At 34.7% G+C, this 17,237-nt stretch overlaps 1 protein-coding gene and 1 pseudogene across 1 annotated transcript; both read right to left on the reverse strand.

The window, feature by feature from the left end:
* Positions 1 to 7,062: 7,062 nt before the first annotated feature.
* On the reverse strand, positions 7,063 to 9,484 carry LOC125193130 (ferruginol synthase-like). The gene is made up of 2 exons (XM_048090872.1): positions 8,470 to 9,484; positions 7,063 to 7,723 (listed from the first exon to the last, which is right to left on the reverse strand). The coding sequence occupies exons 1-2, from the start codon at positions 9,325 to 9,327 to the stop codon at positions 7,121 to 7,123; spliced, it is 1,461 nt and encodes a 486-aa protein (XP_047946829.1). The 5' UTR covers positions 9,328 to 9,484; the 3' UTR covers positions 7,063 to 7,120.
* Positions 9,485 to 15,051: 5,567 nt separating this feature from the next.
* Positions 15,052 to 17,187, reverse strand: LOC125197297 (annotated as a pseudogene).
* Positions 17,188 to 17,237: the final 50 nt, after the last annotated feature.

Genomic DNA, 17,237 nt, shown 5'->3' on the forward strand with positions numbered 1-17,237 from the left:
AGGTTGTGGACCAAATGAGTGAATGTAATGGAGTTAATTAAGAAGGAATTTGTCACCCATGCCTTGTCCTATACGGCAAAATCGGCATTCTATTAATTATCGGGCGAAAATATTTGTTAATACTGTATTCACCCTTCATCTTATTTTCTTTTTCGTCCATCCATAGAAATAGTCTATATCTAATGGCGTGCACATGTTCATGAGGAGAGAGGCTTAGCCCCTTCCAAACCTTTTTTTTTATGATTTCGGCTTTAAGAAATTTTTAGAAGGTAACTTATGCCGTTACTTAGTTAAGGTGTTTGATGTCTAAATTGTTGGAGGTTTAATGGGAAGGAGGGGTTGAAAATAATATTGCAGGGATAAAAGCTTACGGTTACAACAATGACCACTATTAATGAAGTTGAAGAAGATGATAAGTTGGGGAGAAGTTGCTACTATTTCAAAATATTTTTATATTTTAATGTAATAATAGTACTAAAATAAAAAAAATACAACATAGGACATGCAATAAAATTTGATTTTAAAATGATTTCACTTTATCATAAGATATAAAGGTGTAATGCCCCCTTTCCGATCATCCACCGTCCGAATAGGAGACATCACAATTCCGGTACCTTAACACCCAGTAAATTTAAAATCCATTTTACCAAGCATTTCATAAAAATATTTATTGCAAAACACATAAATTCTAATTCTGATATCAGCAAAATAGATAATTTACAATGTAGCTAAATCTGCCATACAAAAGTTAGTTATAGATATTCTAGTCTAGCAAATTAGATCTATACCAAAATATTATAAGTGACTAGAGACGGCATACATAGTTCTTAGGCAGACAAAACAACAAAAAGGAATCAAGAACTTATCACCCTGCACAATACTCACCACTAGTTTCGTTTAAAAATATCATAGTAACGAACTTTAACATCACTGGTTTTATTTATTAAGCCAATTAATCACAATGTATTACTAAATATGGAATTTGTTCCACAACTATCTAAAAAAACATGAATTTAATATCATTACTGTACATAGCTTCAATTATTCTCTTGTGGTCTTAACGATTATTTTTAGAAACATCACTAGTAGTTTTCAACTACAATATCACCATATTTAACATCAAAACCCTTTTTCCTCAACAATATCATTTACTATCCATTTATCATCAACAACAATATTGCTCGATCTCAAATCATAAGTACTTGGACAATCTACTAACAATACCTCGTCTAAGGATGTCAATAACCCACCAAGGTAACAATAACCCATATAGGGTGTCAATAACTCTCAAAGGAGTGACAATAACCCATACAGGGTGCCAATAAACCACCTAGGGTGACGATAACCCATGTCTGGGTGCCAATAACCCACATAGGGGTGAATAATCTTAACATACAGTCGAGTATACCAATAGCAATCATATATCGTGTAAACTATATCTCAAGAAATCAGTCAATTGAAGGCATAATCATATATATATACATATCAGATTATTATCATCACTCATACTCATTCCACAATTATGATTATATATTTCCTAACCAAACCATCTGATCATATTTTGAGTATTCATCACAATATTTGTCACTCAAGCATATAAGTATCAAGCACGTAATCATATAATGACACAATATTTGTTCACACCTATTCTTAGTTCTTTTCTTTTTCCTCTGGATTCTCACAATAAACTCCTAAGTCTTTGTGTGCATCTACAATGAGAGACCACAAAAATTCCAAACCATAATATGTAGCTCATCTATAAAATCTCAAATATATGGAGGGACCAACTCTAATCATGTACTCATCTGCAACCTATAAATACAGATAATAATGTGGTGTGTGCTTATGATATAAGAGTAAAATCCCCAAATTTCCAATCAAGTTTCGGTCACTACAATATTCACCTCCATGTCCTATTTTATTTTGATGCATAATAATCCAAGATTAGTTCAATTATCATAACTGCCTATTATTTACTTTATCTATTTTATTTCAACTCCAATGTAGTGTTTAACCTAAATTATCCATTAGTTAAATTCTCAAATTGACTAAGCATTTTCGAACAAAACCTCCTAGAATAAGTCTAATATTTGTTTTCGGATATCATTATGCTTGCCCATGATTTTATTTTTATAGTGCTTGCTAATACCATAAACCAATTTAGAGTAGGGCTGGGGAAAAATACCGAAAAAATGATATATCGCTCGTATCGTATTGAAAAATATCGAAAAATTATCGAATTTTTGATATATCGTAATTTTCGATACGATACGATATCGTATCGTAAGTTCGATATGATAACGATATGAATTTCCTTATATCGCGATATATCGTTTTATATCGAAAATACGATATATATCGAAAATTTTCGATATATCGATATTTTCGATATATATCGATATTTTATTTCCAATATATATATCGATATTTAACGATATATCGAATTTCGGTACGATATATCGAAATATCGATACGATAACGATATGAAATTTTTTTATATCGAAAGTTCGATATATCGAAACTTTCGATACGATAACGATATGAAATTCTTTCATATCGATATTTTCGATACGATACACGATACAACGTTTCCGATACGATATATCGTCTCGACCCACCCCTAATTTAGAGTAGTATTCATTGAGCTCAAGAGATATATTATTACCTTTTTAATTCTCCATCTAAACTGAAATTTCTTCATTTCATACTCCAAATCTAAGTATAAGAGCTACAATACTGATTTTCTTACCGTATTTCTTTTGCTATATTCATACAAAGAGAATAAATCTTTGAGCTTGAAATTTAACTCCAATGGTGAAAAGAGAGAGGAAAAGGTAAGAAGAGATGGTCGGTGAATTTATGTATGTGTGTCTTCCCCGAAGGTGAATCGTTCTTTCCTTTTTCCACCATTAATGACTCTGAGATCATTCTTATAGGTGGTCTAAAATTCTTTATTTTATTAAGGGGGTGAAAGAATTGGACAATTGGCATTCTTAGATTTAATTTAATTGTTTATTACCTCTCTAGACTATTCTACATAAATCATGAGTTAAAAGATCTCACTTGATAACTAAATTTTCTCGCCACTTTTTAACTAGATTAAGAAAGACATTTATTTTAGGGAATCAAATGAATTCTTAATAATATATTATGGCCTATACACTAACCCCTGCAAATGTCTCTTTATATGTGTACTTAACTTCTAATAACTTCAATTCCCATCATATTAGACTTGTAACGTTTCCAAACTATATTTGTTAATTATTTCTATTTCCATAATCGATTCCCGACGATCAAAAGTCTTATATTATCAACCAGTTCAACCAAACATTATATTTCTTCTAGGGCCGTATTTGGGGTGTTACAAAAGGTGGAATATAGGAGTCTTTTTTTTATTTTTTTCCCTGAAGTAGACAAATGAAAAAAAATAACAAAATACTAGGAGTATTATTGAGTGGAGGAGGTTGTGGATCAAACTAGTGAATGCAATGGAGTTAATTAAGAAGGAATTTTGTCACCCATGCCTTGACCTATACGGCAAAATCGGCATACTATTAACTATCGGGCGAAAATATTTGTTAATAGTATATTCACCCTCATCTTATTTTCTTTTTCGTCCATCCATGGAAATAGTCTATATCCAATGGCGGACACATGTTCACGAGGAGAGGGGCTTAGCCCCTCCCAAACTTTAAAAAAAAAAAAAGATTTCCGCTTTAAGAAATATTTAGAAGGTAACTTATGCCGTCACTAAGCTAATGTATTTGATGTCTAAATTGTTGGAGGTTTAACGGAAGAAGGGGTTGAAAAAAATATTGCAGGAATAAAAGCTTACGGTTACAATAATGGTCACTATTAATGAAGTTGAAGAAGATGCTAAGTTGGGGAGAAGTTGCTACTTCTTCAAAATATTTTTATATTTTAATATAATAATAGTACTAAAATCGAATATACAACATAGGACATGCAATAAAATTTGATTTTAAAATGATTTCACTTTATCATAAGAAATAAAGGTGGAATATAGGAGTCCTTTTTTTCTGCAGATGAATGAAAAAAATAACAAAATACTAGGAGTATTATTGAGTGGAGGAGGTTGTGGACCAAACTAGTGAATGGAATGGAGTTAATTAAGTTGCTACTTCTTCAAAATATTTTTATATTTTAATATAATAATAGTACTAAAATTGAATATACAACATAGGACATGCAATAAAATTTGATTTTAAAATGATTTCACTTTATCATAAGAAATAAAGGTGGAATATAGGAGTACTTTTTTTCTGCAGACGAATGAAAAAAATAACAAAATACAAGGAGTATTATTGAGTGGAGGAGGTTATGGACCAAACTAGTGAATGGAATGGAGTTAATTAATTTGCTACTTCTTCAAAATATTTTTATATTTTAATATAATAATAGTACTAAAATCGAATATACAACATAGGACATGCAATAAAATTTGATTTTAAAATGATTTCACTTTATCATAAGAAATAAAGGTGGAATATAGGAGTCCTTTTTTTCTGAAGCAGACGAATGAAAAAAATAACAAAATACTAGGAGTATTATTGAGTGGAGGAGGTTGTGGACCAAACTAGTGAATGGAATGGAGTTAATTAAGAAGGAATTTTGTCACCCATGCCTTATCCTATACGGCAAAATCGGCATACTATTAATTATCGGGCGAAAATATTTGTTAATACCATATTCACCCTTCATCTTATTTTCTATTTCGTCCATCCATAGAAATCGTCTATATCCAATGGGTTCATGAGGAGAGGGGCTTAGTCCCATCCAAACTTTTTTTTAAAAGATTTCAGCTTTAAGAAAATTTTAGAAGGTAACTTATGTCGTCACTAAGTTAATGTGTTTGATGTCTAAATTGTTAGAAGTTTAATGGAAAGGAGGGGTTGAAAAAAATGTTGCAGGGATAAATGCTTAAGTTAGAATAATGGCCATTATTAATGAAGTTGAAGAAAATGCTAAGTTGGGAAGAAGTTGCTACTACTTCAAAATATTTTTTTATTTTAATATAACAATAGTACTAAAATCAAAATATACAACATAGGACATGCAATAAAATTTGATTTTAAAATGATTTTACTTTATCATAAGAAATAAAGGTGGAATATAGGAGTCCTTTTTTTTCCTGAAGTAGACAAATAAAAAAAATAACAAAATACTAGGATTATTATTGAGGGGTGGAGGTTGTGGACCAAACTAGTGAATGTAATGGAGTTAATTTAACAAGGAATTTTGTCACCCTTGCCTTGTCCTATACGGCAAAATTGGCATACTATTAATTATCTGGAGAAAATATTTGTTAATACTATATTCACCCTTCATCTTATTTTCTTTTTAGTCCATCCATAGAAATAGTCTATATCCAATGGCGCATGTTCTTGAGGAGAGGGGCTTAGCCCCTCCCAAACCATTTTTTTTTTTTAAGATTTCGGCTTTAAGAAATTTTTAGAAGATAACTTATGCTGTCACTAAGTTGATGTGTTTGATGTCTAAATTGTTGGAGGTTTAATGGGAAGGAGGGGTTGAAAAAAATATTGTAGGGATAAAAGCTTACCGTTACAATAATAACCACTATTAATGAAAGTTGATGATGCTAACTTGGGAGAAGTTGCTAATACTAATAAAATTGGAAAAGTCAATCTGTATACTTGTATAAACGTGCTGCAATTATTATTAGTTGTTGTATAAAAATACTCCTTCTATCGCATAAAAATATGTGTAATAGATGTGACGTAAGAATTAAGACATAATTGATAAAGTAAGAGAAAGAAGAATGACATGATAAAATAAAAAAGAGGATAAGAATGTTAGTTATTATAAATAGTGTACACAATATTTCTACTACCGGATCTAGCTACTATATTATATATTCACACGTGTATCACTTATATAAAACTGATGCATTCCCCCCTTCCCTTTTCATACAAATAATATCTTTATCCAAAATGCCAAAATCGTTAGAAATACATCTCTATTTACGAAACATTATTTACTCAAAAAGTAGATGAATTGTACTTCTCTTCTTTCTCAGCAAAAAGTTAGATACATTATACAATATCTCTTAGTTAAACAGTTTAACTAGTAATGTTCACATTAATTTGCAATTGGATCAAATTCACAAATTGAATGTGTTACTCCATAAAAGTCCACTAATTTTAGGAATACGTTGAAATTAATTATAATGAATTGTAAAATTATGGATGTGAAGTAATAAGACCGCGTCCGCTTGTTTGTTTGACTTGGGCCAACTCAACCATTGTGTACACGATGCCAACACAATATCAACCGTCGACATTGTTCTGAAAATTTGTGTACATGCTATCAAAGAATTGATCTACTCGGTCCCGTTAAAAATGAAACATTTTCCTTTTTAAATTGCCCCATTAAAAATAAAACGTTTCCTAAAATGGAAACAACTCTATCTCTACTTTTTCATCTCTTTTACTTTACTCTATCTTCATTAACTCACAAAGCGTGCGGTAACGACGACAGTGAGCCATGAGGGGTCGGTGCAACAACAGCGACAAAGAATAGGGCGTCGGGACCTTACATTAACCCGGATTCCCTATCTCGCAATAAGTCAAATAAACCATACCCTTGAATCCTAAAATTGGGAAAAATTAAAGTTTTCTGTTTTGTTATAACTGAGTTGGGCTGGAAATAAATGAATAATTGGGCTATATTTATTGAGTTAGTGGGCCTGATATTATTTAAGTTATGGGCTTCTTTTATTAAATTGTTTGTACTCGGATCTAGTTTATTCCAAGTAATTTAATTATTCTAAAGAAATTAAATTTTTTCGAAATTGTTCACAAAGTAATTAAGAATGACATTAAACTCTATAAGTGAGATATAAAATTAAGATAGGTGCATAATTCTTGGAACTACTCAATTTAGTTGAGTAGTAGTATTTCTTTTTTGAAAAAAAATAAAATATTTAATTTTCACTTCTACATTATTTTGTCTTATCTTTCATATTTTATTATTTTTCATATTTTTGCTTAACTTCATTTAATACAGTATAACTTTTTAATCTTCGTGCTCAAATAGTAATACTATTGATAATTTCCAATATACATAAGATGAGCAAATCTTAAATTCTAAATGGAAAAGCTCTAAGTGGAATTGGTTTGCGCAAATTTATTGCAAAGTTGTCATTTTTATGGTCCGGATGATCCTTGTCTTTCTCAAGTTTCCAGTCAAAATTATGAACCAAAACTGCGGTGGTCGTTTGCAGAATCCGGGTTGCCAAGGGCATTCCGGGGCATATTCTGCGGCCCGCCCCGAAGGGTATGAGCTGGAAATGCTGGCCTTTGAAGTCCAATTTGTTGTCAAGGAATCGTTCCGGCTCAAAAGATTCCGGATCAGTCCAGATGCTCGGGTCTTTTGCCATTGACCACGTGTTGACGACTATTTGTGTCCCTTTTGGGATCATATAACCATTCACCTCTTGATCGGCTTCAGACATCCGGGTGACCGCAAGAGGCCCTGGTGGGTGATAACGAAAGGTTTCTTTGATCACTGCCTGCAGATACGGGAGGGACGCGATGTCCGCCTCCCGGATTTGCCCATTCTCTCCGGCTACGCTCTTTATCTCTTGCTTTAGTCTTTTGAGTTTGTCCGGGTTGAATAGTAGCTCCGTCATGATCCACTCCACCGTGAACGAGTTCGTGTCAATTCCTCCCACGATTAATTCCTAGTATATTTATAGATTTTTTTAGAAAAAAATAGAGAAAATGAAAATACTCCATCCGCCCCTCATGATTTGTCACCATTTGACCCGACACGAGTTTTAAGAAATGTAATCGAAAGTTGGTTGAAAAAGTTGGTAGCACGTGGGTCCTACTTTTATATACTCCCCCCGTTTTATAAAAATAGCTACTATCTTCATTTTGGGTCGTTCCTTAAAAATAAAAACATGAATTATTTTATTTTAGGACATGGAACCCACAATCCACTAACTCTACTTTCACTGCTTTTTCTCTTCATCTCTCTTACTTTACCAATTCTTCTCACTTACTTTACCAATTACGCATTAAAACCCGTGCCGTTTCAAATGTTTCTATTTTTTGAATACGGAGGGAGTATTAGTTTTATAAGAAAATGTGAGAGAGATGAGTTACTGGAATGTGAGGTCCACTACCAAAAAATAGTACTCCCTCTATCCGCCATTAGGAGTCCATTTTTTTACGGCACTCGTTTTAAGAAATGTTAAGAAAAGTGAGTGAAAAGAGCTAGCGGAATAGGGGTCTCACTCATATATATTAGTTTTAAATGAAATGTGAGTGGAATGAGTTAGTGGAAGGTGAGACTCTATTACCATTTATAGTAAAAAAGTGAACCGGAACTCCAATTTGCGGACGGAGGGAGTAAAAATGAAAGGTGACAAATTTTGACGAAAATAGAAATAAGTGACATATTTTCAGGGACGGAGGAACTTACGAAAAGTAAATAAGGGATATCTTGTGTGGTGAAGTTGTAGTCGTTTCCTTGTGCGATATCGATGATTGCCTCGAGCAGATCCTGCCTCGGGCTGTTCCTTCTGCGGTCCTCGAGCCTCTGGTCAACAAATTCACGGAATTTGCCCAAGAGTTTCCCCAAGCTCAACTCCGCCTTGCGCTTGATCCCCTGCGGATCCAAGGGCTTGAGAATGGGGAAGAAGTCGGCGATGTTGGGAGTAAAAACGGAGAAGAAATCGTCCATGTTCTTCTTCAGCTCCACGGCCGTGTCCGGGGAGGTGAAGGAGAAGATGGTGGAGAGCAAGAGGTCGAGGTTGGCCATGAACACCGCGTCGTGGACGTTGACCACGTCCCCGCGGTCGCAGTGGACGCTGACCGCGTCCACGAGCTTCTGCAGCATCTCCCGGCGGAGGGGCTCGCTCCCCTCGAGGCACCGGTCCGAGAAGACGATCTCCTTGCACATCTTGCGCTTGTCGCGCCACGCCTTCCCGGCTGGGCCGAAGGTCATGGAGAGCTTGCTGAAGTCGCACGCCTCCATCGCGTGGGGGACGTACCGGCCGGAGAAGGCCTGGCCGTGGCGCTGGAGGAGCGCCATGGCCATCTCCGGGGTGGACGCCACCACCATGTACCCACTGCCTAAACGGATCGACATCAGAGGGCCGTACGTTTTCGCCAGCTGTCTTAGGGTTTCGTACGGATTTTTTTTACCTAGTTGGTGGATGTTTCCGATGATCGGGAGGGGCCTCGGCCCCGGAGGGAGCCGAGGCCCCCGGAGGAATACAAACCACCTTAAAGCCAACAACATTACAACCATGGCAACAACAATCAGAATGCAATCCATTTTCTGATGCTTTTTCTTCTCCCTTGCGACCTTGAATACTAATATAACTCCTTTTATAACCGAATTCAATCTAGAGAGTGTAACAAATCATAGACAATTTGAACACGTTTCTTCTTTGAGGAAGAGAAGATGGTCTATGCATAGAGATGTGAATGTGTGGCTGTGTGTGTTTTGTCACTGTGGAGCTTTTTACATCTTGTTTGCATGCGCTTGTTCCAGCTCGTGCCTTTAGGGGTGAGCATTTGGGTTTCGGTTCGGTTTTTTGCCGAACCGAACCAAACCCGAAAAATCGAATTTAGTTCAAAACCCAAATCGAACAGAACCCGAAAAATCGGAAAACCGAAAATCAAACTTCAAAAACTGAACAAAACCCAAAAAACTGAAATTTTCATAAAAACCGAAAAACCGAAAAAAAATATGTTGGATATACTAATATATATGATTTATTTTATTTTGTATATGCTAATAGAATATAATATATATAATATAAAATTAATAGAATATATATAATATATATAATATATATTATATTAAAATATATTAAAAGATTATAGATATAAGTATTTAAAATATAATTCGGTTTTTCAATTTTTCAGTTTTTCTTTTTCGCCCGAACCGAACCAAAAAACCAAAATTTTTGTATTTATAGAAATGAACCGAACCGAAAAACAAAAAAATCGAACCGAATTTCAAAATTTAGGTACATGCCTTATTGTTCTATTTTGGTCGTGGTTTGTTGATCGGGTTGGCCGAAGAGGTTTTATTTTATTGACCATTACTTTACTTGTTTGTCTAAGCTCAGATTAATAAAATTTCATTCCATCTAGAGTGGAAAGTGAAAAAAGGTGTTTATTGAATTTTCTTGGTCAAATTAAGGTACAACTTGCATGAAATACTAATGCTGCCTTTGAAAATTCATTGTAATAATATTTTTTTAATCGAGTAGAATTAAATTATGTGTAGGAAAATGGGACCCCATGCAAGACTTTGATATATCATGTGAAATAATTGATGGAAACAATTAGAAGAAAGTAGAAATTTAGTGTAACTGTAAATTTTGTGAGGGTCCATTTTTTTTCTTTTTTTCCCCTTTACATAGACTTTGTGACAAGTTTGCCTTCAAACTCAGTCCATACACCAGCTTCGAATACTATCCATTCATCATAAATCCAAAGAAATTTTAATATATTATATATATAGTTTTGCAATATTATTGAGTGAAAGAGGTTGTAGACCAAACTAGTTAACGTAATGGAGTTAATTAACAAGGAATTTTGTCACCCTTGCCCTGTCCTATAGGGCAAAATCGGCATACTATTAATTATCGGGTGAAAAGCTCCTTCCAAACCTTTTTTTTTTTTAAGATTTCTACTTTAAGAAATTCTTAGAAGGTAATTATGCCCTCACCAAGTTAATGTATTTGATGTCTAAATTGTTGGAGATTTAATTGGAAGGAAGGGCTGAAAAAAATATTGCAGGGATAAAAGCTTACCGTTACAATAATGGCCACTATTAATGAAGTTGAAGAAGATGCTAAATTAATACTACTAATAATAAAATTGGAAAAGTCAATCCCTATACTTATATGAATGTGCTGCAATTACTATTAGTTGTTGTATAAAATACTCCCTCTGTCCCATAAAAATATGTATAATGAATATGTCACGAGAATTAAAGTAAAGTAAAAAAAAAGTAAAGTAAAAAAGAAGAGAATAATAGTATGGTAAAATATGAGAGAGGATGAGAATGTTAGTTATTAAAAAATTCAAGATTATATGCTTGATAATGTAAATAGTGTACACAATATTTCTACTATTGGATCTAGCAAGTACCCCTTCCCTTTTCATACAAAAAATATCTTTTCCAAAATGCCAAAATCGTTATAAACACATTTGTTTACAAAACGTTCACGTTGATGAGTTGTAGTACTGCTCTTCTTTCTCAGCAAAAAGTCAGATACATTAACTAATGTTCACATTAATTTCCAATTGAATCAAATTCACAAATTGAATGTGTTAGTACTACATTAAAGTCCACAAATTTTAGGAATAGGTTGAAATTAATTATTTATAAATAAGGAATTGTAAAATTATGGAGGTGAAGAAGTACACCGCGTGTGTATTGACTTGGACCAACTCAACTATTTGTTGCTCCTATTTTATCATCTGTTGACATTTTCTAATAGTTAAAATCGTAGTTTGGAGTTTGTACAATATTTAGAATTTGTATTTTATCACTACCCTATATGAGTATATAGTCAAAATCGTAGTTTGGAGTTTGTACAATATTTAGAATTTGTATTTTATCACTACCCTATATGAGTATATAATTAAATACTCCTTCTGTCCCATAAAACATGCCCTACTTTCCTCTATAATTTATCCCACTAAAGATTTTTCATTTCTGGAAAAAGTTATTTTTCACATTAATATAAAAATTATATTTTCTCTATCTACTGCACACACAAAACAAAACCTCATAAATCTCGCGTCGTCCCACAGGTGTGACATATTTTGTAGGACGGAGGGAGTACATATACTTTCTCCGTTCCCAAAGAATATGCACTTTGGGTTCAACATGAGTTTTAATGCTAAATTGGAAAAGTAAGAGAGAGGTGGAGAGAAAAGGTAATTAAAGTATTGTTAATGGAGAATGAGCCCACCTCATTAGAGTGAAAAGAGTTTTAGAAATTAGAAAGTACATGTTCTTGTAGGACAGATTAAAAAGGAAAGAGCGCATATTTTTATAGGACTGAGTAATGTTTTTTTCATTTCAGAAAATATGTCTTTTTACTTAAAGATTTGTTATTTTTAATACTTATTTCATCTGTATAATTTAAAGTGACATCTTTTTCCATGTGACTTATTCCAAATATGGATATATTTCTAACATATAAATATCACAATTTCTTCTCTATCCTTTGGGACTTAACAAGACATAAGGTCGAAATATGTCCAGAGCCTTTGTCCTAGCGGCAAGAAGCTTAGACATTAATGTATGAGGTGCCGAGTTCGAGCCCTCTTGACCTCAGTTCAGTTGTAATTCCTCCTTCGTATAGGAGTTAATTTTTTTTTTTTTTAAAAAAGGTCGAAATATAAATATTTCGATTTGAATGAGATAGAGTATGTTTTGGATCGGACACTTTTTTCACCAAAAATAAAGAACTTTTTAAAAGAAGAAAACATGTTCTCTCTGTCCGCGAATAAGAGTTTCGTTTTTTCAATTTTAGTCCGACGTGAATAGGAGTCATGGATCTCACTTTCCACTAATTCATTTCAGACAAATTTTATTTAAAATTAATATATAAGTGAGACTCTTATTCCATTAACTTTTTTTTCACTCATTTTTCTTAACATTTCTTAAAACTCGTGCTGTTCACAAATGAGACTCCTATCGGCGAACCGAGGGAGGAAAAACCCTTAGCTCAGCTGCAGCTTAGATGGCGCCTGGCTTGGCTTGATGGGACACATCATAGGACCAGTCACTGTGAATTGGATAAGATAGGGATGAAGCCTAATCACATTCTGACACGTGGACCATCACCAGCTGGAATTGCACTTACAGTTGTCCATGCAACGAGAGGAGAGGAGGTGGGACCATCTAGCTCATTTGAACCATTGGGATTATCCTAAATTACAATATTTTTAATTGAACTCTTGGATATTTTTTGTTTGCTATGTATCCAAAATTAAATGTGTGGATTCCATTGCAACAAAAAGTGATTTCGTCGTCTGGGCGGTCTTCATATTTCAGCCTGACATTATACGAAAAGATTCAATCAGTGTATGCAGTAGCCTGTTAAGGAAGAGGTCTTAATCCACTGAGTGTCATAAGTCCTCCGTTGCCAACTGCGCTGCCCCTGCGGGCAACATGTGTGGATTCAAAGCTACGTGAATCATGGCCATTTACTCTATGCAAGGAAAATGAGTAGTTTAGTAACTAATTTAATTTTTAGATAATGTATTTTTTTTACTTGGGAATGAGGAAATATAAGTGTTTGAATCTTGAACCATAGACTACTAATAAGTGAGTACTCCTAATTTAATGAACTAATAAAATATGGAGTGTTTAGAACATATATTCAAATTCAATGCAATGGGGAACATGAGAGTTCTATGCTATTGTAATTTTTTTAATCAAAGTTTCATCAAATACTCTTAATTATAGAGTAAATTATTTTGATATTTTCAATGTACATATCAGTGATTAGTTCCTTTGCTAATTTATAGGCTTAGGCACTCAATCACAAGTTAAAATTTTCCTATCATTGACTATCATATAATCACTAATGTAAATTATTGTACTACACATTGGTTTTCAAACTTTCAAAATGGATAACTCAAAAACTACAGAAATAAAGATAGGAAAAATTAAATGATGGGGAGTGGGCCAAAGAGTGAATTGGAGAGGAGGCATCACTTTTTTCACTCTTTTGATTTTAATTGAATACATATATGATTTGGCATCTTTTTCCAACTTCTTTTTTTCTTTTATTATGTCAAAAAAATATTTAGATTTTGCAAGTTAAGTTATGGATAACCTAGAAAAGTGTGTCATTTAATTTGATTCTAGTGTGTCATTTAATTTGAAAGCAAAGTAGATTTTTTTTTTAATTATGCAAAAGGGATTGAGGGAGTAGGTGGATTTTTTCAATTTCAATTACCCAATTAAATCCAACTTGGAATAATTTGTATAATCCAAACTTATTAGGTACTTATGCATACATTTGGAATTGCATGTGATTATTGGCTCTAAACTAGTGAAAATGTTGCAGTAGTAGAATCATTGAATGGAAATTTTGGATTGGATTGCATTTTCTCCATCTTCAAATTTGAATTAGTTGTACTAGTTATTATTAATTTTAGAAGCAATATCATTAAATCTTTTTTGCATAATAGTTAGTGGAATAGGAGTCTCACTTATATATATAAATTTTAAATGAAATGATAAAAGTTGAATGAGTTTGTGGAAGGTGATACACTATTATCATTTATGGTAAAATTGAACCGAAACTTCTATTCACAGACGGACTAAAATGGAAAAACGAGACTTTTATTCGTGGACGAAGGGTATGAATATGAGTTTTTCTAATGCGCACAAAATAAAATAAAAAATAAATAAACTTTTAATGCGTCCAAAAGTTGACATCTCTTCTTAGAAGGGCTATACCAATAAACATATCATGAGCTTTGATAAGATTAAATAAAACGAATTGTTTATTTGCATTGCAATTAATGAATTGGTAAAACAATCGTGCTACACGCAATTTTATATTATTCATTTTGGAGATTGTAATGTGAATGCAGGGGTAAATAAATCCATTATATTTAAGTAAATAACCCATTACAAAACTAATAGAAATAGGACCAGCCCATGTTTTATGTAGGGCCCAATATTCTGTTATATGGGTTTATTTCATACGTACTCCCATGTTATTGCTAAAAGCCCATTTTTTGGGCCATAGAACTAAATGTGGCCCAATTTACCACATCTGCAATGAACAAATTTCATATAGGGTGGCCCAAAATACCGAAAAAATCAGTATACCGCACTTAACGTATCGAACGAGTTTCTAGACTTATGTAACCCTCCAAAAAATTGCAGAGAATAAACAGAAATGAACAACACAAGTCACACATTTTCTTACATTTTGCTTATATACTTACATCCAAACCTTCATTTTTGTGAATAAGCACATACATTAAGACAACTATCTCACTATAAACAAAAAAAGGGGCATTACTCATTTTATGTACATAGATTTATACAATAATATTATAGATGCAAAAACCTAAAAAAAATGAAATCTTGATGCATCTCTATGAACATAGCCTAGGTACAGATTTGGCACTACTATGGCTTGCCATTCTTGATTTCATATGCACTTGAATTTTCCTACACACTTTCTCCAACTCCACCACTCTCCATTGCATCCCTTGGAGATGCGCCTTGATCTTCTCGTTCTCGTCCGTTAGGCTGAACTTCTTCGCGTATAGCACGACCTGCTTCGACCCCTCGGTTAAAGTGGCGTGGAGCAAGCTTTTTAGCCTGTGTTGCTGAGAGGCGACGGCTTGGACCGCGGATTTGGGAGGGAAATTGGCGTTGTGCGTGAGGTGGTCGAGTGTTTTTGGAGAGAGCTTAGAGTAGGTTAATCCGCGGCATACCTTCATCTTCTGCTCCTCGGATAAGCCCGAGTGAACCTGCATCACACGTGAACGATCATCTATCGGGACAGATAATTATCTCTCTTACTGTATTCTCTCTCCTAAATTATTAACTGTACACTTATTTATAAATTACTAAACACTATCTTCTTAATCCCTGTGCCAAAAGCAAATGTTGATCTTAAGTCGGGACAGAGGGAGTATTACTATAGATACGACATTAGTACAATCGATTTTGCAAGATGGATACCTCGAGATACAAATTCACCGCGTAGTACACCCCATCGCACGAGTCTCTAGCTGAGTCGGGCAGCGATATGATCAGTGCCAAGAACTTGGACGGTTTCAAGTGAGGATCCGGGGCTACTTCGGCTAGAAACAGATCTATCAAGACCGCGGCCTTCCTAAGCCGGCTCAATGGCACGCAGCAAACGCCCTTGCCAAGAAAGGACTTCACGAGCCTAAGAACAAGATTCACATCATAGAGGCAGCTCGTGCCAACTGGAGATGGGGCGAGCAAATCATCCAAGGTCGCCTGATCTAACCGTGAACCGATCATGCTCTCCAACTTATCCCGGCTGCTAGAGTCCAGACCAACTCTCAGCATCCCGAATAAGCTCTTGTACGAAATGCACTCCACATCCAACGAATCGAGCAGGTCAGCAACAGCTTCGATGATCTTGAACTTGTCATCAGCTGAGGCAGTGACAAATCTTGATTTCTGATAGTAGAAGACAAATCTGCTGATAATCCCATGATCAATTTTTTTCGCCACCATCAGCTTCACAAGCATTCGGATCAGATCAGTGTCTAGTGCCACGAGATCTTCAAACCACCATGTGGATTTAAACGCGCCACTCTTCAAGCTCTCTGTGCTTCTCGTGTCACACGACAGCCTACCATCCGAAGATGAGGCAGACGGAGAGGGGCTCGTCTCACAAGACGATGCAACTCTCCCAATCAACGACTCCAAGCACTTGTCGAGCAATGCCAATGAGCCAGCCCGAGGGAGCAGCTCCCGCCACTGCTTCAACGCTGCTAGAAGCTCGTGCCAGCTCCAGTCACGAACCTCTTGCGTTAGGTCGGATAGACTGTCCATTTCCATGAAATGTGAGATTGAAAATGTTGAGAGGAGTTATGATCACTTTCCCCTTGTTGTAGCAGAATCTTGCGATAATCTCGAAACTCGCTGCCCCTCCTGGGAATTCGCTGAAGATCACCTTGAGACAACCTGCCGAATAACAAGATAGCAAAATCTCTACAAGAATCATACAAGAATTTGCAAGTAAATGCACAAAAGCTAATCCAAAAATCAAGAAGTGGTTAGCAAAAGGGCAATTTGGGACCAAAGGAGTAAACTGAAGTGGTCCATAATATCATTAAAGGGAACATGTAATGTTATTACAACAGCAAACTGCAATCTTTATCAAGGGAAATGGGTTACTACAAACCAAGAAACAGCCTAAATAATAGGTTAGGACAAAAAGGTTTTGATGCACAAAGATGAAAAGGTCAATGCAAGGCAATAAATTCTGTCAAAGAAAGCAAGGGAGGATGGCATGCCCTGCCCCCTACATAGAAGGGAAAGAAACAGTTGCAATTTTGAAAATGGGAGGTGTTGTCTAGCCCCCCTTCCCCTTGAAAGGTGTGAAACAATCAAAAAGTAAAGGCATCAATATTAAATATAGCAAACAATAAATGAGGTTTGACTGTGAGGAACATGCTACACAAAAATGTGAAGAATGT

This window comes from Salvia hispanica, chromosome 6 (genome assembly GCF_023119035.1).
Source record: "Salvia hispanica cultivar TCC Black 2014 chromosome 6, UniMelb_Shisp_WGS_1.0, whole genome shotgun sequence".
NCBI classification, from domain to species: domain Eukaryota; kingdom Viridiplantae; phylum Streptophyta; class Magnoliopsida; order Lamiales; family Lamiaceae; genus Salvia; species Salvia hispanica.